Source organism: Quercus suber, unplaced genomic scaffold (genome assembly GCF_002906115.3).
Source record: "Quercus suber isolate HL8 unplaced genomic scaffold, Cork oak 2.0 scaffold_536, whole genome shotgun sequence".
NCBI classification, from domain to species: Eukaryota; Viridiplantae; Streptophyta; class Magnoliopsida; order Fagales; family Fagaceae; genus Quercus; species Quercus suber.
The window spans coordinates 80,846-107,011 of record NW_027069984.1 but is presented as its reverse complement, the minus strand read 5'-3'; the positions used below and the strand labels follow the sequence as shown (position 1 = coordinate 107,011).

At 36.5% G+C, this 26,166-nt stretch overlaps 1 protein-coding gene and 1 non-coding gene across 2 annotated transcripts; both read left to right on the top strand.

Moving 5' to 3' along the window:
- The first annotated feature begins 421 nt into the window (after positions 1–421).
- Positions 422–501, top strand: TRNAL-UAG (transfer RNA leucine (anticodon UAG)). The gene has a single exon. It is a non-coding gene; the product is annotated as a tRNA-Leu (tRNA).
- An 18,934-nt stretch (positions 502–19,435) lies between these two features.
- On the top strand, positions 19,436–25,192 carry LOC111994507 (uncharacterized). Its single transcript, XM_024026397.2, has 2 exons — positions 19,436–19,638; positions 24,811–25,192. The coding sequence occupies exons 1-2, from the start codon at positions 19,498–19,500 to the stop codon at positions 24,904–24,906; spliced, it is 237 nt and encodes a 78-aa protein (XP_023882165.1). The 5' UTR covers positions 19,436–19,497; the 3' UTR covers positions 24,907–25,192.
- The last annotated feature ends 974 nt before the right edge of the window (positions 25,193–26,166 follow it).

The following is a 26,166-nucleotide window of genomic DNA, read 5'->3' as shown; positions in this document are numbered from 1 at the left end:
AAAGAAGAGAAGAGAGATAGAGCTTTCAAGAAAGGACTGGAACCTTTCGGTCCAGAAAGAAACAACTCCTACTAGGCAGGGAGAAGACTTGGCAACTACTAAGGTTGGAAATTACAAACTTTTGTGTCGTAATTTTGACGCAATATGTAATAAATTATGAGTAATAGGAAAAAAATTATGAATTTATGTAAAATTAGTCAAGCCGAAAAGGTTACTTGCTGGAATGCACCAGGCTTTTTAATAAGCAAAGTTGCCCATGTCAATTGTCAAGACAAAATTAATAATTGGTACAGACTAAGGCCCATTACTTTCTTGCCCAGCCCAACCAGAGGTTTCTCACTGGCATACGAATTCTAATGGGAGGACAATAAATTTATGAACTAATTGATTTATAAAATTATCAAATGAACGGAGCTCATGTGACAGTTTGGCCGAGTGGTCTAAGGCGCCAGATTTAGGCTCTGGTCCGAAAGGGCGTGGGTTCAAATCCCACAGCTGTCAGCAATTGGGCAAAATAGTTTTCACATCTAATGAAGATGATGGATGAGCTATCTGCCAGTATGGATTTTGCTAAAACATTTACTGCGATTTTTTTGTTTCTTTCTTGGAGAATCAAACATTAGTGCGACTTTTTTATTTTTTGGAGAATCAAACATTAATTAGTGCGACTTAAACTGGGCCAAACAATTAGAACATACCAAACTAAACTAGGTAACAATAAAATAAAAAAGAGACATGAAAGCAATACAAAAAGGAAGGCCAAAATAACGTTTAGTAGTTAAGTTTCAAATGAGTGAGTGCTATATTGATCCTTCCATTAGACATATAGGTTAAAAAAAAAAAAAACCTTAGCGAGCATTTTTGGTTTATTCGTTAACTTTCATTAGTTTTTTTTGTCCATGTGTTTAATAGAGTAATAAACTCATTTTTAAAACTTCAAGGATCAACTAATAATGCTAATTTTTAAAATTTTAATGACTAATTGCGTTCACTTGAAATTTCAAATATTAAAAGCACTCATTTTTTTAAATTTTAGTTATTAAAAGCAGCCAAAACAATTTGACGTTAACATTTTCATAATATTGTGCCATAATATTGTGCCACGTAAACTTTTGAGACTTTATAATTTTAATATTTTTTAATTAGAACTATATTATATTTTATATTTAAACCCTCTATTAGCATCTTAACACGTGATATTTTCATTAAATAGTAAAATACGTAGTTTTATAGACAAACACAATCAAAGTAAAATACCTAAATGCTAGAATATAAAATGTTTTTTTTTTCGAGATAGAATATAAAATGATATATATATATATATAATGCATATTAATTACTATTGTAATGATCAAATTATATATTTAGATCAAAATAAAAAATAAAATAGAGAAATGTTACGTCTATAATATTTATAAAATTTACAATAAATTTTAAGTAACAAGTTATTATTTGCTATTATTAGTAGTCAAGAAAATAATTTTACTAATGAATTCAAATTAAAAATAATAACAACCTAGCAAAAAAAAAGAAAAAGGAAGGATTATAACAAATTAACTCTGGGAGCAAGATAATGGAGATAAGAGAATTTGAGCGCATTGAAAAGTGAAAACACATTAATTAATTGGTACATATGTATGACGCCTAACTCGGTACTTCAGCAACCGGCTTCCTTCATAAATGTTCATCATCCGCTTTCCCTTCATACATGTATGCGTCTGCAATTAGAGCATGCCATTTTAGACGCACACAGCGTGGCACTATCACTCCTTTAATTTAGATTTGATGGTGCCACGCCAACGTGCGTCTAAAGATCTTGGTCTTACTCGTGTTTCTTTTCTTTTTCTCTTCCCCTGTCAGCCTCGATCTCTTTCTCTCTCAACTCACACACAAATACTAAGGTATCCATATGATCGTGGGGTGTGGGGATTGCTCTATTTATAACAGGCCTCGTGACTATTAAGAACTTGGAAGCGTTGCAACATGTACAGTGAATCATTGGAACGCTGGGGAAAAGTCGGTATATAATACTTTAAAAGAATGCGCATTGGGAATGCTAGAAAAAGTTGATCCTTGAGAGTGATGATATGATATGATACTTTGGCTAGCTACCAACTGGGGGCATCAAAGGGACACGCGGCTACCTATATGCGGTGAAGGTTGGCTGGTTAGTCACTTTAGTCCTATATTCATTCATGTTGGAGTCTGTGACTTTGTTTAGCCAGCTTTTTGCGTTTGGGCGCCAAGTGGCCATTGAATTATAGCTGCTTTACTATGAAGGAATCTGTACAGCTTACAAGTGGAAAAAAACAAACAGTATTGTTTTTTGTTTTTTTTTAATGGTGATAAGTACTGCCAGATCCGCAGATTGAACAGTAAGTTTAGGTCAAATTAGAATGCGACAGCATTGAAACGGCGGTGCTGGATATGATCGCGTAATGACCGCAGAACAGAAATAATATGGTAAGTTTAGTTTAGCCTCTTTAAAACCCACGAAAGGCCATCCATTGCTCATCGCCCATGCATGTCCAAATCCCTATGGTGGAACATGTCGGGCGGATTGAATCCTCTCAAACCTTCACGGATAAGGACGGACACCTTTTTTTTTTTTTTTTCCTCCATTTTGAAATGGAAAATATAAATTTTAATTTTTTAACTATTAATCTTTTAACTCTTTTTTGGTTTTTTAAACTTTTTAAATTTTCTCTTCAACTTGTATATCATCAAATGTATCTGTCATGATTAACCCATTCCACTAAAAGTTATAGCTAATGATACAATTTTATTCCCTTAAAGGATGGTAGCTTAACATCAACAGGTTGACTGAGACTTGGCTCACTAGGCCTCTGCCCAACAATTCCATCCCTCATATTTGCACATGCGCACCAAGGAGTTGAATCTGCGACTTGGCTTTGATACTAATTGTTAGGATTAAACACTTACGCACTACTCCAAAAGCTACATTTGATGATAGTGGCCCAACTTGGTCTCTACCTCTAGCAAGATGTTGACTTTAACCCTCTAGGCCTCTGCCCAACAACATCAAGCTGAATCCAACCTCCACTTGACAAGAACTACGAGCTACACCATAAGTACAATTACATATTAAATTAACAAATTTATAGAAATAATAAATTTTACAGATTTTTAACTTGACATTTAAGATGAAAAATTGTGACTAGTGCAATATCATTTCAAATAGTACCATTAACATTACTTTTATCACACATCACTTACAACCAATCACATCAATAGTTATGAAAAAAATTGTGAAATGTGTTGTCTATCTACACTTATTGATAAAGTTAAAGATGGGTTAATTTGTTAAATACGTAATGGGCCCAAATATATTATAAGTTCAATTGGGGTTACTTAAACTCATATATATACTCACCTTATGGTACGTTATATACACAATTGGTCACAATAAATAAGTACTTGCTTAGTTGTTCTCCTGAGGATGTATGTCTTCATGTCGAACTATGTCCATTTATATGTTCCCTCTTTTGCTTCCACTTCTCTCTTTAATATTTTATATACTACTTCTAAAAGGTTTTAACACGGTATCATAGTTAGGGTTCATCTTCAATCTTTCCTTGTCCATAATGCCTCCTCCTAACACTAGTTTCATCATTGTTGAAGCATTGTCCTCCTTGGAAATTGACATTTTGTGTCTTCTTTCGAACCTCCCAATATATTGTTCAAAAGAGCTTAGGCCGATCTACATGACATTGCAATAATCCACCTAAATTGAGCTTCCATGTGCCCTCATGTGCCTCCATAAGTTTTGGTGAGTCGATCACGTATGCGCTTCCACGCACCACCAGATCTCCCCACATGCCGACAACTTCACTCACAAGCTCCCACGTGACATGCACATAATAGCTTTAGTATACATGTGTCTTATGCACAAAGCACTCTATGCCTCTTCATGTTGTGCCTTGTGTCACATTATCAACCATGTCATGCCTAGGTACGTCAATAATCACGCCAGTAATTTTATCATGCTAGCATCCTAAGCCATGACATCATTAGTGCCACATCAACAACTAATATTTTTCATCATGGTTTAGGTTGACCTGACCTGACCTAGCCCGACCTGATCTAGGTCCAATTCTTGAATCATACTCGCTAATCAAACCACTTAATGAAATTGTTGACCAAGGTTGATGAGAAAGCTAATCAAACCATATATTGACCAAGGCTTTTTATTTTATATTTTTTTCAATTGAGTGTATCTTACTCAGTTTTTCGTTTAAATTCCTATTGTTGGGTTTGTTTTCCTGTATGAAGCTCTTAAGTCACACAAATTGGCCAAGATACCAATCTTTTTGGGTTCAACCAATGTGAAATTCGCCAACTCATTCACATACCTTATCTCATGATTGTCGATATTATATTTTGTCCACACTCAATTTACATGTAAATATTTTAAACTGTGCCTAAACAAATATATAATTTATATTTTTTTTATTTGGAAGCCAAGGGAATCACAATGATTAAATCGATTTGTCCCAATTGAATGCAAGATTGATCAATTTTATGAATTGAAAGCTAAAATTACAAAATTATCCAAATTTTGACCAAGTTTGATTGAAGGTCAAAGAAGCCCGAAATTTCACTAAAACACCAAATTCCATCTTATCACATTCTAAAACACTTTTACCGAGTGTTTTAAGCCTAGCAACGCTTGACAATTAAAGAAATTTTGAAACGGTAAGTTTTAATTGGGACCTTTAAGAAAAGACAAAAAATTGTATGGATAGGAAAATTCTTAGATACTCCCTAAGTATAGATTTAAGAATTACTCGGATGGACATTTAGTTGTTGTTGTTGTTGTTGTTTTTGTTTTTTTTTTTCCTCCTTAAAATAGGATCCTAAGCCATAACATCATTTGTGCCACATCAACAACTAATGTTGTTCTTCATGGTTTAGGTTGACCTGACTTGCCCTGACCTAGGTCCAATTCTTGAATCATACTCACTAATCAAACCACGTAATGAAACTATTGACCAAGGTTGATAAGAAAGCTAATCAAACCATATATTGACCAAGGTTTTTTTTTTTTTCAATTGAGTGTAGCTTACTTAGTTTTTAGCTTAAATTCCTATTGTGGGGTTTGTTTTCCTGTATGAAGCTCTTAAGTCACACAAATTGGCCAAGATACCAATCTTTTTGGGTTCAACCAATGTGAAATTCACCAACTCATTTACGCACCTTATCATGAATGTCGATATTATATTTTGTCCACACTCAATTTACATGTAAATATTTTAAACTGTGCCTAAACAAATATATAATTTATATTTTTTTATTTGGAAGCCAAGGGAATCACAATGATTAAATCGATTTGTCCCAATTGAATGCTAGATTGATCAATTTTATGAATTCAAAGCTAAATTTACAAAATTATCCAAATTTTGACCAAATTTGACTGAAGGTCAAAGAAGCCCGAAATTTCACTAAAACACCAAATTCCATCTTATCACATTCTGAAACACTTTTACCAAGTGTTTTAAGTCTAGCAACGCTTGACAATTAAAGAAATTTAGAAATGGTAAGTTTTAATTGGGACCTTTAAGAAAAGACAAAAAAATGTATGTATAGGAAAATTCTTAAATGCTCCCAAAGTATAGATTTAAGAATTACTCAGATGGACATTTAGTTTTTTCTTTTTTTTTTGTCTTTTTTTCTCCATAAAATAGGAAAACTTTTTCTAAATTTGTATTGAAACTACTTTCTATATAATAAACTACTACTATTATATACAAATTTTTGAGCTTGAGGTGGCAATGCTCACGTCTCCCCTGCCGCCTTAGCCCCGCCATTGATGAAATCTAATAGTACGATTGTACGAGTATAATGTCCCCACAAATGTACAAAAATGTTATCAAAAATAAATTATCAGTCCATCAGACGATGGAAGATCTAATGACTTACTAGAGTGACAGATTTCCAGGAGAAAATTTGCCCTCACAAATACTTTATTTATGAGGGTATCTATCTTATCTCAAATCAAGTATTTACAAGGGCATCAATCACAATGTAATTAGTACCTTTGATCTAGAGTCTTGCAAAAAAATTTCATAAGAGAATGGAACTATAAATAATGCAATCTTGGAAATTGTCTTAGTATAGTTATGGATAAAATATTGATTTTGTCTCTAAAATTTACATGATTTTTTTTTTTTTTTTTGTCACCAAACTTTAAAATGTTCATTTTTCATTCCTTAAATACTGCAAATGTTACATTTTATGTTCTTGAACTAAAAAAAGGGTGAATTACATATTTGGTCTCTATCCTATACATCATATTTCAATTTGGTTCTTAACCTTTTAATTGTATCAATTTGGTCCCTAACTTTTCAGTACCGTGTCAATTTAGTCCTTACCATTATTTTTTAGATGAAAATTGATGAGGCGTCTAATGGCCAAAATAAAAAATTAGTTATTGTTTTATGTGACAATACACTAAAATTTTATTTTGACCGTTTGACATGTCATCAATTTTCATCTAAGATAAAATAATAGAGACTAAATTGACACGATACTGAAAGGTTAGGGACCAAATTAAAATATATTGTAAAAGATAAAGACCAAATATGTAGTTTACCAAAAAAAAAATCCATAAATTGTATAATTCCCCTCCCCCCCCCCCCCCCCAAAAAAAATTTCCCCCTTTAACTATTGAAAAGAGTGCATTGAAAACCTTTTCAAGTTTAGGGATGAAAAGTGAAATTCATGAGACTTTAGGAATGTAAACAATATTTAGCCTATTTACTATAAATAAATCAAATCTCTTTTCATGCAAATTTGATTAGTGAGACTCTCTATTATTGGGAATTTAAATTCATGTGAGTTTATACTCTTGGTTGTTTGAATTTATGAGAAATTAGATCTTAATGTTTGGTAATTTTCACGAGAAACTAATATTATAAATCATGAGAGTTTAATGTAGATTTTTTTGACTAACTAGGATTTTATTGAATGGAAATATCTTATATTTTGTGACCCCACCCGTAAACAAGTACACTTGTGTGTATGTAAATATTGAATTTCATTCATAAAGGAAAAAATATCACAAAAGGATAATACTAATAAATTATAGGGAAATGTTAACGGATACGTTTAGGGCATTGATTAATAATTCATTTTAAAAAAAAATTATGGGGAAAAAAAAGCAATTAATATTTTGACAGCTTTTTTCATTTCTCATAAAAGTTGTGTCAAAACTTCCTTAAAATAGACTGTTAACAAATATTCTAAGAGCACTCGTTAACATGACCCTAAATAATAATATGAAACTTAAATATATGTCCATTATCAAAAACTTCAAAATCAAACAAAACTAAAATAAATCTATTTCAAAGTCAACACGAGTATAAATTATTTCAATACTTCAAAGCTAACACTCAAAATTATGAAGGCGCTTCAGTAACCATATTTTCTTTTGACCTTCTTGCAACAACCCCATCTGGTTTGTTTGTTTGTTTGTTTTTTTTTTTTTTTTTTTTTTTTCATATAAATATGCTATGGTGAAAATTTCTTGAAGCTTAAGCCACAATATTTTATGCAATTTATATTTATAATGTAGACATAAATCACCTATCATTCATTTAATTTTATACTTATATCATGTGAGAAGCATTTCATTACAAGTTTCCAAAAATTCAAAAATCATTTTATAATCATTCATTTAGTTATTGACTTTTGTTTTTAAATAAATTCATTTTATAAGTTCATAATAAAAATCATGTAATTCATGGGTCTTCAGTTTGGTTTAGTTTAGTTTAGTTTATTTATTTATTTATTTATTTTTTGACAAACAACACTGTAATTTTATTCAAACATAAAACGAATTGGCTTGAATTATAGAAAAAAGATGCGGAGGAACATCCTCCATCCACGTTGAATACTCACTAACATGTCTAGCAATATTATGGGTTGCACTATTCTTTTGTCTCAATACATAACTGAATTCAAAATACGTAAAATCCCTTAGCAAGCTCCCTCGTTTCATCAACCAAGTGTCCATATTCTATCAAAGATGAGTTCTCACTTGCTAGAGCATCTATAGTAATCTTGGAATCTCCTTCTAGCATGATAGAGGGCAAACCAAGATCATTTGCAAAATGGAGAGCTTTAGTTATGGCTATGACCTCCACTGCTATCACCAGAAAAGGTATTGGGAACGTTTTAGCCATAGACGCAACCGATTGCCCATTCATGTCTATGAATCCACATTCATCAACTACATCCCTAAACAGCTGCATTTGAGCACGACCCCAATTACTACCACCTTTCTTCTTCACTCCTCTCAAGATCTCGTTAAAATCACCATAGAAGCCTGTAAACCTCCAAGCACCCTCACTGCCTTTCCCAATAATATAATCAATCTAATTTTTTAAGGATGTTTCTACTTTTAGATTCATTGTTTCATTCCAATATAACACCAGTCCGCCTCCTCGATGAATCTGAGGTACAAAGAACATATGATCAAAATGTAATCTTTGTTTTATTTTTTTATTTAGTCTTGCTTCATGTGTCCATGTCTCGGCAATGAACACAACGGAGGGATCTTTAGCCCAAGTTAAATCACCAAGCTCCTTATCTGTCACTAGGTTCCCAAGCCCGCGACAATTCCACATTATGAGACTCTTGGCTTCCGGCGAGGCTACACAGCAGCCTCCACCACTGAATCTGATGAAACTTTGTCATCCAACACTTGCATTTGTTTACAGGGAAAGTCTAAGGTGGACGCCATGCATGTGCTCACTTTTCTCTTTTTTTTTCCAAGTCAAAAGTGTTTGCGGCTCCAGTAGGGTTGGCTTGGCGCATAATTCTCTTCCATGAACTAATGTTTGTTGGTTGCACATAAATCTCAGCCGTTGATATGTTTAGCTTATCACATGAATTGGTGATCACGTGATTAGTTTGATGGGAGGCGGCTAGGGTTGAAACCAATCATATGTTGTCATTTTGCAAACCTAACGAATTGGTGGTAACTGCATTCAAGGTGGGGTCTTTAATGTTGTTCCCCACATTCAATTCTCCATTCAAACTCCTATCCGGTGCCTTTGCTGAGCCAGAGTAATTAACTTCCTTATCAAATTCAGCAAATTGAGAAAGGCAACCTGAGTTAATGCTCTTTCCGTTAACCTTAATAGCTTCCTAATTTTTTTGCAAAGAATGATTGTCCCTCATAATCTCCACCAAATCAATTTCAACCTCCGAAATTTGCTGTGCTTTTAATTCCATAACTGCCTTTTCTGTCCACCTATCATTCTGCCCTTCCTCTTCCATGATTGATTCGGCTTCCACCGGAGACATGGTGACTAAATTTTGGTGAGCCATGTTTTGATCACCGCCTTCACCCCTAGTCTGTGTCTTTTCCTTTCCTCCTTTCCTCTCATAGTATCCTGGGACATAAATGACATCCTTTCCCACCGAAGTGTAAGGTGACACTCTCAATGAAGGTCCGAACTGCTACTTATCCAAGGTTAGGGTACCATTGCTTTGGACCTATAGATCGCAATGCCTATCATCGTGAGTCAGACAACCACACCAATAACACAAGCTAGGTAGTCGTTCATATTTGAACTTGGCCCATTGTTTCTCACCACTAGGTAGAGTAATAACCCTACCTCTGCACAAAGGAAGGTTAATATCAATTGCCACCCTTACATGAAAAAAGCTACCTCCATCCTCGTCCATTGCTCCATTGGATTTTTGAATGTCTCCCACAGTATCACACAAACTTTCTGCCACTTTCCTTGTCTGGAAGCTAGTATGAATGTCATGGACTTGCACCCAAAACGAAACCTTTTTAAACTCAAGCTCTTGCACTGGGGTATCTCCTGTATACCTCTGCATGACGATCAAATGCTAATCAAAACTCCAAGGTTGGCTTTTTAGAATCTTATCCACATTCGAGAGATTATCAAACACGAACAACATTATATTGTTGCCTTGGTTCCTGATTCTGAATCCATTAGTTGTCCTCCATAGTTATCTAAAAGTTTGAGCTACTGCCTCCATTTGGAGAAAGCATGTAATAAAGAATTTTGTAGCGATCAAGAGCTCACCCCTCCTATGGTCTTACTGAAGCATGAAACTAGTCCGCACTTTTTTTGATAATGATAGATTGTTCAAGCTCCTTGTCAACTGCTCCATTGTCTCCTAGCAATGCTCAATGAGAATTCCTAATTTCAAAGGAGAGAAGATAAGAACTGTTTCCCACACCCCATGAATGAAAATTACTACTAGCTCAAAGAGTACGCTTGATACTCTTTGAGGACAAAATTTTAACAAACAAAACTCTTCTTTGAAGAAGGGACAAAACTTCTACAGTCTAAGTGAAGCAGGAGACCCTACTTTCTTAGTGACTGAGAGACATTTCTACCTACTTAAAAATTTTCACCTTTTAATGAAATTGTATGGGTCTTCAGTTAATACACACACACACACACATACACAATTGATTAATTATATTATAGTTGTAATCTCAAAACAATAAACTGGAGCCGCAATATTTCATCTCCTTAGCAAAATTGAAACGGACTTTGGTACTATATTGATAACTTGCACTTGTATCATTGCAACATAACCAAGTTCTTAGGCTTGCTAAGTTTATGCAATAAGATATGCAGCATGCCACAACTTTTATTCACAAGTTCTCGGTAGGGCTAGAGCAAGGTTGTCCTACTCTCCATACCGTAGCATAGTGGTTACCCTCCTCAACTGAGGAGGAAGGTGAGTTCCCTATAGTGACAACGTCACTAGGAGGGCTAGGGGTTTTTCCTTCGTGGGGTGTGGGATACAGTGAGTGGATTGGTATGGAGGAACTAGCAAAGGATTGGAAAAAATTGTCTTTATCAAATAAGGAGGATAACAAGTTTGATTTGTCAAAGAATAAGAAAGAGCAGAAGTATACTCTAGCTGCAAAATTCTTTACTCGCCGCTCGGTGAATATTGAGGTGGTGGCGACAACTTTTAGGCCTTTATGGCGTACGAAGTTAGCAATGTTAGGGGAAAATATACTACTCTTTGCATTTGAATCGGTTAAGGATGTGGAAAAGGTCCTCATGGGAGAACTTGGGCGTTTGATAGACACTTGGTGGCTTTCCAGCGGTATGATATGTCTACTACTATTGAGAACCTTCAGTTTAATAGAGTATCGTTTTGGATTCAGATTCACAACTTGCCATACTCCTTAAATAGTTTAGGGGAGAGTTTAGGGGAAGTCATGATGCCAAAAGACCTTACCGAAATGAGGGGTGGAAATTTTATGCGAGTGCGGGTTGCCATTGATGTCTCTGAACCACTTTGCAGGGGCCAAAGGGTTAAATTTGATGAGAATGAGGAAGGATGGGTGTCTTTTATGTATGAAAGGCTGCCTCATCTATGTTATTGGTGTGGCCATCTCACATATGATGATAAGGAATGTAGTTTATGGCTGAGGAGTTGAGGATCTTTATCACCAAGCGACCAACAATTTGGCCCGTGGCTTCGAGCTAGCCAATATAATCCAATGAAGAAGACCGTGGTGGAAGTTCAAGGGTATGAAAAAGAAAGTGCAGCACTGAAACAGAAGGGTGGCGGGCAAAATAAGGTGGGTGATAAGGAAAAGGTTCCACTGATGAAGAGGATAGCAAAGGAGCTCGCTGTCGATGTTGTTTCAGACAGTGCAGGTTCCGGCGAGACGATGACAGCAGGTGGGAATCAATCATTAGCTTGTTTTACGAAAGCATTAATGACACCTGATACGGTTACACACGAAAATCTCGGAATTCAAAGCCCAAACGTAAGTTAAACTGAAATAAATGCGGCCAATGATGGAAAGGCGATGGATATGGAAGGGGTGGAAAGCAAGGCAACTGTAACGGATCATAATTATGAGGATCTAAATGTTATTACAAAATTTCAGCAACGAATGGAAAAGGGGGAGTCCATGCAGTCAGACTTTAATATTGGTTGGGTGGAAACCGATAAAGAAAATAAGGGTAGGAAACGTGAGATGAAAAAGAAAACGGCTGGAGTAGAAGTGGGCTCAAATAGGCCCACACAGGATGAAAAGACTCAGCCCAAAGCAACTTGGACCAGAATTAATAGGCCAGTAATGGGAAAGGAGGAAACTGTAGTGTAGAAGGAGGGGCCCAAAAGAAAAAACTCTACATAGGAAACAGAGGTAGGTCTGATGCAGGAAAAAGAAAAAAGAGTGAAACTGGAGAATGAAACGAAAGACTTTAGTATGCTATTGGCTTCAGAATTTGGATTGGCGGAGGTTGGGGCAGCCCCGCCGGGTCCAGTGAATCTCTTAAGCTGGAATTGTCGGGGGCTTGGGAATCTCCGGACAGTTAATGCCTTGAAAGAGGTAGTAAAAAAAGAAGATCGCAAAATAGTCTTCCTTATGGAGGCAAAGTTGAACCGGGAATGGATGATCATGGTCTGTGATAAGTGTGAGTTCAAGAATGGTTTTTTTTTTTGGTGGATAGTAATGGTGCAAGTGGGGGTCTAGCACCATTATGGAAGGAGGGGATTCGGTTAGATATCAAAACTTACTCACAAACACATATTGACGCATTTGTGGAGGGAGAAGCAGATTTGGGTTGGTGGCATTTTACCGGTTTTTATGGCAATTCGGATATAGCAAAGAGATCAAAGTCTTGGACAGAATTGAAACAGTTGAGTAACATGTCTTCCTTACCTTGGCTTGCTATTGGAGATTTCAATGAGCTAACAGGGATGTTTGAGAAGGAAGGAGGTAGCTCTAGACAACGACAACAAATGATGGAGTTTGTGGAGACAATAGATTATTGCAGATTGAAGGGCATTGGATTTATAGGTCCACGTTTTACTTGGCTGTACCAGAGAAGGGATGGGACTCAAATCCATGAGAGACTTGATCGAGCTTTGGCCACGATTGAATGGATAAACCGATTACCAATGGCAAAGTTGTATCATCTTACCTCCTCGGCTTCAGACCATTCGCCTTTGCTGCTTAGATTCACCAACAAAGTAAGGAGGAAAAGAATGAAAAGAATGTTTAGATTCAAATCAATGTGGCTAAAGGACCCAAGGTGTGAGGAAGTAGTGTTGAAGGCATGGAGGGATGGGCTGACTTCTACTTTGTAGTATCTATTAGTAGCATGCTTGGAAAACTGTCGTGTAAGGCTTGATGCATGGAATAAAACTGAATTTGGGCATGTGGGTCAAAAAATAGCTGCACTCCAAAAACACTTGGAATGGTTGGAATTACAACCAGCATCTCCAAGTAATGTCTAAGACATGAAGACAACAAGGATGGAGCTAAATGGGTGGCATGAGAAAGAGGATGCTATATGGTATCAAAGGTCACAGATTGATTGGTACAAAAATGGAGATAAAAATACTCAATTTTTCCATGCAAAAGCATCTGCTAGACACAAGAAAAATCATATGGAGGGGTTGTTAGATTCGAATGGATACTGGCATGATGATGAGGACCAAATGGGAGAGATGGTGGTGGACTACTATAAAGAGCTCTTCACAACTAGTCAGCCAAGTGAGTTCAATGAGTTGCTGCAAGCTCTTCAACCAAAGGTGACACCAGCCATGAACCAAAAGCTTGCAATGGAATTTACAAAGAATGAAGTAAGGAGGGTGCTAAAACAAATGCACCCTTTGAAAGCACAAGGACCGGATGGTATGCCTCCTTTATTTTATCAGCACTTTTGGTTGGATATTTGTGAAGTGGTAATAAAAACCATTCTTGATTTTCTTAATAATGGGGTTTCACCCCCTAATTTCAATGAAACCCATATAGTTCTTATTCCAAAAATAAAAGAGCCAAAGTGTGTGACTGATTATAGGCCTATTAGTCTTTGTAATGTAGTCTTTAGAATTACATCCAAAGTAATAGCAAATAGGCTTAAGAAAATACTACCATCCATTATTAGTGACACCTAAAGTGCTTTTGTGCATGGAAGGTTGATTACGGATAATGTTTTTGTAGCATTTAAGTCCATGCATCATATTCATCATAAAAAAGGAGCGAAGAAAGGGGAAATGACTCTTAAATTAGATATGAGTAAGGCATATGATAGAGTAGAATGAGATTGTCTAGAAAAGATTATGACTAAATTGGGTTTTGAGGAAAATGGAGGAAGCTTATAATGAGATGTGTTTCATCAGTGACCTATGCTGTAAAAATAAATGGAAAACCAAACGGACATATAATTCCTACAAAGGGTCTACGACAAGGAGACCCCTTGTCACCTTACTTATTTCTCTTGTGTGCAAAAGCTTTATCGGCCCTAATTAAAAAAGCAGTGGATGATGGAGAGATGGAGGGTTTAAGTATTTGCAGAAGTGGACCCAAAATCTCACACCTTTTCTTTGTAGATGATAGCATTATCTTTTGCAAGGCCATAATTGATGAGTGCAATGTTCTACAAAAAATCCTTGCAGCCTATGAGAAGGCATCCGAGCAGCAGTTGAATAGAGCCAAGATGTCCTTATGTTTCAGTAGAAACACTTCGGAAGAAGTGAAGGAAGAAATCAAAAATAGATTTGGGGCACAAGTCATTCGGCAACATGAGAAGTACTTGGGACTACCATCGCTAGTAGGAAGAAATAAAAGGAATTCATTCAAGGAAATTAAAGAAAGGCTTGGTAAGAAATTAGCAGGGTGGAAGGAGAAACTCTTGTCAAAAGCAGGAAAAGAGGTGTTGATAAAGGCTGTAGCGCAAGCTATACCAACGTACACTATGAATTGTTTTAAAATACCCGACTCTCTATGTGATGAATTGACTAGCTTGATTCACAATTTTTGGTGGGGTCAAAAACAAAATGTGAGGAAGATAGCTTGGATTAGTTGGGATAAATTATGTGAATCCAAGACAGACGGTGGAATGGGTTTTCATCAATTAAAGCAATTCAATCTTGCACTTCTTGCCCAGCAAGGATGGCGGCTTCAAACAATGCAAAATTCCTTATTATATAGGCTTTTTAAGGCATGGTATTTCCCTCGTACAGATTTTATACATGCTTCACTCGATACAAATCTATCATATGTGCGGAGGAGTATCATGGTAGCTCAATATTTGGTGAAGCAAGGAAGTAGATGGAGTGTAGGCAAGGGGACATCAATTCGGGTATGGGGGGACAAGTGGCTGCCATCGACATCAACTTATCAAGTTGTTTCTCCTAGACTGTTTTTGAGTGTAGAAACAAAGGTGTGTGAATTGATTGCACATGAGTCTTCTCAATGGAAAGCATAGGTGATTGATGCTCTGTTTCTTCCACATGAGGCAGAGTGCATTAAACGTATACCATTGAGTATACAACCACCGGAGGATAGATTAATATGGACAGAAAGTGCAAACGGATTATTTATTGTCTGCAACGCATACAAGTTAGCCAAGAAGCTCTCGCGACCTGACAATTATGGATCTAGCTCTGATGAAAGCCAAAATAAAAAATTTTGGAAACTAATATGGTAGATACCAGCACCACATAAGGTCCGTCACTTCATATGGAGGGCATGCTGATATATCTTACCAACAAAGACGAATTTGGTACGAAGACGTGTGCTGCAAAAGGACCACTGCAGTGAGTGTGATGAAGGACTGGAGACATCCGGCCATTTATTCTGGAGTTGTCAAAGAGTAAGGGAGGTATGGAGTTGCACAAAGTTCCATTTTGATATAAAAACAGCTGATGTACGCTTGTGTTTTGATTTAATGTGGCACATGATTATGGAGGGACAATATGATGAGTCCAAAGTGGTGTTGGCAGCAACAATCGCATGGGCAATATGGGGAAATAGGAATGAGGTGCGAAATGGGGGTAAAAAGAAGTCAGGCGATGAAATAGTGCAGTGGTCTTCTCACTACCTCAAGGAGTATCATGTAGTAACTGAGCGACCAACCACAGCACCAGCGCCTCAAGCAACATTTTAGACAACCCCACCAACAGACAGATATAAAATTAATGTGGATGGTGCGCTCTTCAAGTCCTAGAAAGCTACAGGTGTAGGCGTCTTAGTTCGGAACTACCAGGGTCAGGTAATAGTTGCGTTGAGTAAGAAGATTAAGGCACCTTTGGGGCCTTTGGAAGCTGAGGTAAAAGCTATGGAAGCAACCGTTCAGTTCGCAAGAGACATTGGGGTCCAGGATTGTATCATTGAAGGGGACTCCTTGATAACGTATAATGCACTAAGTGGTGCTACATCACCCCCTTCTTCTGTGGCAGCTGTGATATCAGGTATTAGGATCTTAAGTGGCTTCTTACGCCGCGTGGAATTTTCACATGTTCAAAGACAATGTAATAGACCAGCGCATCAGCTAGCGAAACATGCGGCTAGGGTTGTTGATTTTATTGTTTGGTTGGAAGAGAACCCTTGCTTTATTGAGCAATCTCTTCACCATGATGTATCGTTTTTGAACTAAGTTGATTAATGAAATATGCAAAGTTTCCTATCAAAAAAAAAAAAGTTCTTAGGAAATTCTGGTAGAGCCTATCAAAGAATTCAAGCCATTTTTTCACTCCTCTTGCGTGGGACAATCTTTGCCAACCTAAATATTTGGGTGGCCTCGATTTTAGGCACTTCACAGATATTAACTTGGCCCTCCTCTCCAAAATAGCTTGGTGGATTTTAAATCAGTCAAATAAACCATGTGTGCAAGCACTTATTGCCAAATACAAAGTGAGAAGAAATTGGCTTGAGGCTGATCCAGTCAAGAAGGCTTATTGGACATGGAAAAGTATGGAATCTGCTAGGCATATTCTTGTGGTTGGAGCTTGTAAGCAAGTCAACAATGGGGAAAGCATTCTCACATGGGAAGATCCTTGGGTCCCTGACATTCCTAACTTTAAACCGGTACCTTTGTCTCCTGATAAGCAATCTAGCTGCTTGGTGGTGTCACAGATTCTATCACCAGATAAATCAAGATGGGATGAGTCGAAACTCTATGAATTATTCACTGATGAATCTGCCAAGGCTATCAAGAAAATTCCGGTCAAAGTGAGTCAAAGGGGGGACAAATGGTTATGGGTAAATTCTCATAACGGCAAACTTTCTGTGAAGTCGGTATACAAGGAACTTCTTGCTCATGCTGAGCCCAATGAGTCTGACCAGGTGAAATCTAAAATTTGGAAATCAAAAATTCATGATAGACTTAAGATGTTTCTATGGAGAGTTGCTTCGGATATTCTTCCAACCAAGGAAAAACTGACAAGATTCTTTCCAGCCATGGATCCTAAGTGTCCCCTATGTGATGTCTCACCCGAATCTTCCTTGCATCTATTTGTTTACTGTCATGCTGCAAGATTTTTGTGGGCTGGTAATGTGTGGGGCTGTAGACCAAATGCAATGCAGTTTGATTGCCTAGGTCAGTTTATTAATTTTCTTTTATCCCCCCAAGTCCCTTTCTATGGCTCTTCAGACTAGGAGGGGTTCCTTTTATTTGGGGCTTTGGTGCTAGAGTAATTGTGGTTTGCTAGAAATCAAACTATTCACAAAAACATTAAATTCTCCCCAAATAAAGAACTCCAAGTAGTCCTAAAAAAATTCTCTAAACACCGTGATGTGCTCACTGATGTCCCCTTGGTGTTGCCTAGATCCTTTTATTCTTGGATTAGGCCTAAGCAAGGAGCTGTCAAAATTAATTGCGATGCGGCAGTGGGGTTAGATCATTCATTTATCGCCATAGTGGCGAGAGATTGGAAGGGGGATTTGATTTTTTCCATGTCCAAGCAGGTGGAAACCAACCTCCTTATCCAAGCAGAAGCTGAAGCCATTAATTTGGCGACTTGTGTTGCTATTAATCGTGGGTTTGAGTTTGTTGTGGTCGAGAGTGATGCCAAAGCTTGTATTGATGCTCTCAAAGCCCCCTTTGATGAAATGCCTTGGAGAATTTCTTCCATGACAGCTGATACTCTTTTGTGGGCTTTTCGTGGTCAGCAGTTTGTTTTTAGGTGGAGTCCTAGAGAATCTAACAAAACAGCCCATGCTTTAGCTTCTTGGTGCCTTGGGAAAAATTTATCTAGTTGTTTTGGTCAGGGTTATGCTCCCAGCCCTTTTATGGATGTAATTAATTCTGAACTTTCTTATGCTGTAGTTGCTAGTTAGCCTTCTTTTCCTTTTGTTTGTCAATAAAGATTTCGGTTCATCAAAAAAAAAAAAAAAAGTTCTTAGGCTTGCTAATGCTAAAGTTTTCTAGTAGGTGCAGTTTATTTATTTATAATTGATTTTGGTTTTTGGTGAGGATGTGGCCATGTGGGGTTTAAAAATGCTACTCCAAACCGCATTGAAATCGACTGACATGTATTAGTTTAAGCACAACATGACACTTACAAGTGCATGTAACTTGGTTAAAGCCCTTATGTCACTTTGGCAAAATCCAAACAGCACATAAGCTTCACAGGTTTGCCTTTTCATTCTTATCATTATCATTTTCTTAGAGAAAATGTTTGTTTTGTTCTTGAGCCTAATTTACTCGTTTGTCTCGATGATTTCCTTTTCTTTTTTTTTTCCTTCAATCATAAGGGTATTTTGAGTTTTGACATTTATTCACTTTGGTTTTTTTTTTTTTTAAATAACTTTTGTTTCTATCACTTTCTTGGATTTTCTTATATCTAAAGTGTTTGTCGACCGCATTGAACCATGACTTTCACGTTAGTATGATGTGGTTTTGTGGGTGTATTGGTCTGTTTTGGTTGCCAAGATAGAAAAACTAGGAGTCTCGATTTGGGTTGAAAATTTTCCTTAACACTAACCGTATTGCACCGAACACAACTCTACATTACACTCTAAAAATCCTCAAAAAGATAGAAAAAAAAAGAAAAAAAAGAGAGGAAAATTACATTTTAAACCCTATAGTTTTAAAATTAAAGAAATTAAACTATAAAGTTTGAAAAGGTAACAAATTCTCATTAAAAAAAAAAGTAACAAATTAATCCATACGCAATTAAGTGGTATTGCATTGTATTTGAAATTTAGCATGCATTTGGATTGGGCGTTTTGCTCAATCCATGTGTTTTACGTTTTTTTAGTGAGTCTTATAGGTAGACTATCAAACTCAACAAAACGTAAATTTCTAGATAAAAATTTAGGTCATACAGTACTATTCACACATTTAAAAATTATTTTACTACAGTATTTTTAGCAATAAGTTTTTAGCAAATAAGTAATATCCAAATAAACCCTTAATATATGGATTGAGAGTTTAATTTGTTATTGAAAACTCAAAATTTTATTCGTTACTTTTGAAACTATAATAATGTTTAATTTGTTACTTTTAAAAAAAAAAATTAGGTATAATTTTTTAGGTTTCCCAGCCAAACAATACGGATTAAAATCTACTCCAATTCTTTAAAAAAAAAAAAAAAAAAAAAAGGAGGAGGTTTTGTATGCAAACGGTGTCGTTTCACCTCGTAGTAGTAAACTAAAAGCTCCATAGTCCAGACTTGTGCAGTGTAATAAACACAGCCAAAACCCAGTTGAGAGAGAGAGAGATGGGTCCTGGAGCGTTCTGGGGGACGAGAGTTATGGAGATAGTGAAGAAGCACGACTCGGGAGGTCTTGTCTGGAAGCGAATCAAGCTCACCACCACTCGTAAAGCCAACGCCAAGAAGCGCCTCCTCCGCGTTTGGCAGGTCCCCCCCCCCTCTATCTCTCTCCCATTTTATTATATCACAGTTTATAACTTTCCCAAATGGGTATAGATTGTGATTCTGATTTTGAAAATATAGAGCATTTGCTTTGATTTCCTACTTTATGTACATCAATGTGAGATTGTCAAAAACAAAATGGTGAAGTACTTTTCGAAAGCATAACATTAAATAGGAGATCGCTATTAATCATAAGAAATAATTCATTTTTAGTTGGATAATTTAAGGTTATCGGTTGTTGATTTTATTGGACAATGTAACTACTTCATAAACTAGTTATTGAATATTTTGTACTGTTGCAGAAATTTTGGTTTGTGTTCTGTGTTTTCATCCTTAATTTTTGTTCCTTCTATCATTTGAACTGACTTCTGACCCACCCACGAAAAAATAAACATGTCTCTAAGTTGATAAATACATTCTAGATGTCTCTGTGCTTGAAAGTGGTAATGAGGTGGGTGCTTGTGCCAAGAATTTCAGTGATGTGGAGTTGTTGTAGAGAACTTAGGTTATTTATAAACTTAATCGATGGATTAGTAGCAAAAAGCCGTATGCGTCTGTGTGCACGCGCACATGTATATATAGGGGTTCAAATTGGATATGGTGTAATTTTTCCAAGTTTCCACCTTATTTCAATTTTCTCTAAATCCAACATTGAGGGGAAAACCTTATTTAATCCGCCAATTGGATATGGTCTTGATAGTAGATTTGATATTAGGTTTGCCAAGTCTTATGCAAACTAGATTGGGAGAAAACCTATGACCATGTAAACTGGAAGTTTTTTATTTGATTGTTGGTCTGATGTGGGTTTGGGGATACGGTATTGTATATCTAAAGTGAGATTCCAATTATGGTGAATGGTAGTTCTAGCAGGTTCTTTAATAGCTCCAAGTTACATCAAGGGATCCTTTGTTGCCATTATTATTTAGTGATGGAAGCACTAAGAAAGCTGCTGGATAGAGCAGTGGATAGGCAGTATTTATCTGATTTCCAAGTGGGGTAGTAGCTCTTCTGGTCAGCTTATGGTATTTCATATTTTGTTTACTGACGTGATAAAAACCCTGAGTCCCTGAGCAACTGTGCAATTTAAAATGTGTGCTATTATGTTTTGAGGAAGTTTACAAGTTAAAAATAAATTTAGGAAAATCTGAATTGGTGCCAGTTGGTACAGTACCAAAGGTGGAAGCTTTGGCTCAAATACTTGGATGCAAAATGTCCAAGGTACCATTGAAATATTTGGGGTTGCCTTGCCTCTGGGTTCTTGATTCAAATCTTGTGAGTTTTGGAACCCAATATTGGAGAATATGAAGGAAAATCACCTGGGTGGAAGATGTATTTGTCAAGGGGCAGTAGGCTCACTTTAATAAAGAGCACACTTTCTAGTCTGCCTAGATTTTTTCTTTTGCTCTATCATGTCCCAACTTTTGTTGCTAAATGGATTGAAAAGTTGCAAAGAGATTTCTTATGGGGTGGTTTAAGAGATGATTTTAAATACAACCTTGTTAATTGGAAGAGGATTTGTGAAGGTTTGTCATAGAGAAAGATGCTCTTTGGAGGCAAGTGGTGGACAAGAAGTACGGAACTAGGTGGGGTGGATAGTGCTCAATGGCAATTAGAAGCCCCTATGATTTCTGTTTATGGAAGCATATCAAAAGGGGTTGGGGTAAATTTTTTAAATTCATTTCCATTGAAGCTGGTCATGGTCTCAGTATTTGCTTTCGCATGATGGGTGCTGTGGGGATGGAGGTCTAAAAGAGACCTTCCCAGTTTTATATAGAATTGCTCAAAATAAGGAGGCTACTTGTTAGGAATCTGGTGGTTCCTAATGGGATTGGATGGGAATTGTAGGAAAATTGACTTAATTCGAGGTAATCACCCTTCATAGAGAAAGAGAGAGATTAAGAGAGAAAGAGAGGTGCACTAATTCACTAAGAAATTGGTTTATTCTTCAATTGATATCTAATGTTGAATTACAATCATGTATTTATAGAAAACTAGCTCTAATGTCATTGGCCCACATGGCTCAAGATAATTGGCTACTTAATTCAACATGTGCTCTATGAATTAAGCCATGTGTTAAATGAGCTACGTGTGCTCAAATCCTAACTAACTCATCCTAATCTCAATCAACTAGCTTACTAAAGAGATTACAACAATTATTTCATATTCCTAACATTTCCCTCCCCTTGAAAACACCTTGCCCACAAGGTGTTGTTGTAAAATGACACCTTCATTAGGGGAAACCAGCCACTAACCCAATACGCCAAAGCATCTTGATCGTTGATTACACGAACAGCTCCAAAGCAATTAATCACAGCCCATGACACAGGAGCATAACGCAAAGCAGTCGTATTGAACTTAACCTTCAGCAATAGAGAACTCAATTTCTTATAAAAATTGTGATCATCTCGGCTATGGAATCCATCATTTATCCCACAACTACCACCAAGAAAAGAAGCATCTAATTCCTTGGCTCTGTGACAGCCACTAATGAGCAAGATGTGGCCCCCATAGCAGAGTCCAAATACAATGGAATTGCCACCAACATGAATGACTGTTAAGTCCATGCCTTCATTCTTGATTACATGAGCAGCCCCATTTGTTTAAGCATGAGTTTGGCCAACATCAAACACCATTGGATCACTTGTGTTCACACCAATAGCAACAGGTTCATGTATTGTGGATTCTTGGTCAGTCGAATCAAGAGATTGTAGCTCCTCTTCCGTCATAATCTCAAGAACCTCTTGCAATCTTGAGCTCTTCATTCATGGCCTTGTTAGATTCAACCAAGGCCTTGACTTTCTTTGAAACAACCATGTGAGATTCTATCAAGGCCTTTACCTTCTCTGAAACTTCATTCACCATTTGTCGTAAGTCTTTCAAGATTTCTTGCCGGTCATATTCATCCGTCTCAAGATTGACGGCTTTGATACCAAATGTTAGGAATCCGGTGGTTCCTAATGGGATTGGATGGGAATTATAGGGGGATTGATGGGAATTGTAGGGAAATTGACTTAATTCGAGGTAGTTACCCTCCATAGAGAAAGAGAGAGATCAAGAGAGTTACACTAATGCACTAAGAAATTGGTTTATTCCTTAATTGATATCTAATGTTAAATTACAATCATGTATTTATAGGAAATTAGCTCTAATGTCATTGGCCCACATGCCTCAAGATAATTGGCTACTTAATTCAACATGTGCTCTATGAATTAAGCCATGTGTTAAAAGAGCTACATGTGCTCAAATCTTAACTAACTCATCCTAATTTCAACCAACTAGCTAACTATCTAACTATCTAACTAAAGAGATTGCAACAATTATTTCATATTCATAACACTATTGTAGCAGATTATATGTGTTGGAAAGCTGGTCATCTTTAATGGAATTTTTCTTTTAATAGGGATATCTAGGACCGGGAACTTACCACTTAATAGATTTCCTCTATCATATCTTCTCTATGAAGGTCAATAGAAATGCTAGAGAATATTCGGGGGCGACCAACAAAGAGAAGTCGTTCCCTTGGAAAGGTATTTGGAGGGTCAAAGTTCTTGCTAAAGTAGCTTTTTTTTACCTTGAAGCCAGCCTTGAGGAAAATTTTGACATTAGACAATTACATTGAAGAGATATTATTGTTGTGGAATAGTGTTACATGTGTAAAAAGAATGGGGAATCAGTGGATCGTTTGCTTCTACATTGTGTTGTGGCCATAGTGTTATGCATATTTGGGTTGTACTAGGTCATGCCTAGAAGGGTAGTTGATAACATTGGCTTGTTGGAAGGGGAGCTTTGCTAAACATCAGAATGGTGATATTTGGGCTGCGACTCCTTTGTACATAATGTGGATTATCTAGAAAGAACAGAATAGGGGGATGTTTGAAGGAGTCGAACATACTATGTTAGAGCTTTAGGTGATTTTATTTTAAAAATAAATTGTTACGTACTTTGTATGATTGGATGACTGCGCTAAGTGGCCATTCTTTCTCTTCTTTACTTGATTTTTTAGATTGTTGCTCTTTTAGTTGACCTTTTGCCATTAAGTACACATCCCGTGTACTTGTCTGTATTCTTGGTTTTCAATAAAATTCTTACCCATAAAAAAAATCTGAAATTTCTGCATCTTCCCTCTCTTTCAAATTCACTGCCCGAGTGTGTATTGGTCCTGCAGAATGTATGTGTATGACCTGGGGTTATAACTTATAAGTCAGAGTAGTTACCAATCACAGATTTGCCCCACCCCCCTCAAAAATTCTAGTGCCACAAAAAGTGGCACAACTTGCCTACGTGACAAGTTGTGAGTGGTGGGTCACATCTTGATCGAAAGCTCTACTGTTCTGAATAGTGGGCAAGTTGTGGCAAAAGCTGTGCCACTTGTTGTGGCACTAGACTTTTTGCACTCCTTCCATTTTTATGGAGTCAATGACAAAAAAAAGTAGCAAAATATTGAGCACACTATATTCTTTCCTTCATCTGTGCCCTTTCCAACCAAACAGTTATTTCCTGTCACTTTTCATATTTTCATCTTTTATATTTCTCAAATTCCTACCAAACCATATTGACAAGAAGTTGGCACCATCAGCCCAAGGAAGTCCAAACTGAGATGAACATTTTTAAGAAAATGAAACTCCTTAACAAAGTACGGCATAAGAAAATATTTGAGAAGAAGAAAAAAGAAAGCTCCTCAACCCCTATTTACTGGATGTCTCCATTGGAATATAAATAACATGTAATCCAATGGTGGAATTTTCAAAATACTAATCCAATAAAAATTTATTTTGGTGTCAACGTGTATTTTAGTTGCAAATTGAGTTTCTCCTGGATCAAGGCAGCTAATTCAATCGAAAATGCACCTTTATTCGTTCATACTTACTTTCATAGCTCTACCAGTTGCTTGTTTAAGTTGATTTTTCTTCCATTTATATGCACGTGATGCTGGGTGGCTCCTATGAATATTTCCTTAAAAGCAGAAAAGAAAAAGAAAGATAGGTTTACATAAATGCTTTGTTCCATGTGCCACTGTATTTACAGAGCCTCAATGTGCATATTGCCTTTGCACTCCGGATTGTGTTTTGCAATTAAGCATCTTGTTTTATGGATTTTGAGATTATTTTCAAATTGTCAAAGACTGAAATCATGGATATGCTTTCCCCCCTTTTGCAGAATGAGACTGTCCTAAGGGCATGTTCTGAGCCGCCACCTTCAAAAAATTCTGGGGGTAGTACTGTTGTAGCTGGTGATAAAGACAGCAGCAGCTAAGTCAGAGAATGAAATGAGTAAGAACAATAGGCAAGCCTGAGAGGAGTACTTTGGTGATTCATGGCTTTGTAGTGCCATTTTTGATTCATTTGAAGTTTACCATTTAGACTTCACGTGGATCTTATAACTGACCACCATTTTGATCTTTCTTTATATAGGTTCATTAGTGTTGTGTGTATCTTGAAGAAGAAATTGTTTGGAAGCTTTTTAGTTGGTTAAACTGCAAAGTCTTATATGATCTTGGGTTTTGCGAAGTCAATAAGAATATCTGAAGCTCGCTTGCTAATGATGTGCATCACAGTTTGAGCACATAACTGAGAATAGTGGCCTTTCTTAATTTAGGTTTATTATAACTGACCACCATTTTTATGATATAGGTTTGCTAGTATTATGTTTATCTTGAGGAAGGAATTGTTTGGAAGATTTTTAGTTGTTAAAATAAATGCAACTAGAGTCTTATATGATCCTGGGCTTGGAAACTTGATGAACTTCAGTTAGTCAATAAGAATATCTTTGAAGGACACTTGCTAATGATGTGCATCACAGTTTGAGCTTACCAGTTTTTTGGTTGTTTAGCTGCATACTCTATATCTTTGTGTCGATGACATCATGAGCACATAACTGAGAATAGTTTCTTTTCTTAACATAGATTTATTATAACTGACCACCAGTTTGATCTTTCTATAGGTTTATTACTGTTATGTGTACCTTGATGAAGGAATTGTTCGGAAGCTTTTTAGTTGTAGGATAAAATGCAACTATAGTCTTATATGATGCTGGGCTTGGCAACTTTTGATGAACTTAAGTTACTGAATAAGAATATCTGAGGCTCGTTTGCTAATGATGTGCATCATGGTTTGAGGTCTGCCAGTTTTATGGTTGTCTAGCTGCATACCCTATTATCTTTGTGTCAATGAAATCATGAGCACATAACTGAGATTAATTGCCTTTCTTATCTTAAAATTACAACTGGATCAAATATTTGTCTCTGGGACCTAGTTTTAGGTTGTTTTGGAAGACCATATATAACTGAAAATTTTACTTTTTAAGTGCAACAGCTGCAAATTTTCTGGTGGACTAAGCATTTCCGTTGATGTCAATTGCAGAAGTAACTTTGCTTCTGTTGATTGTTTTGAATCAGAGTTTTCGTGCCTCATACAAAGTTTAGTTGCTTAATAGATATATATTTGGTGGCATTTGCTTGTCAAGGAAAATGCCCTCCTAAGTTGAAGGCTAAGATGAAATCTTATGCTTTTTTCA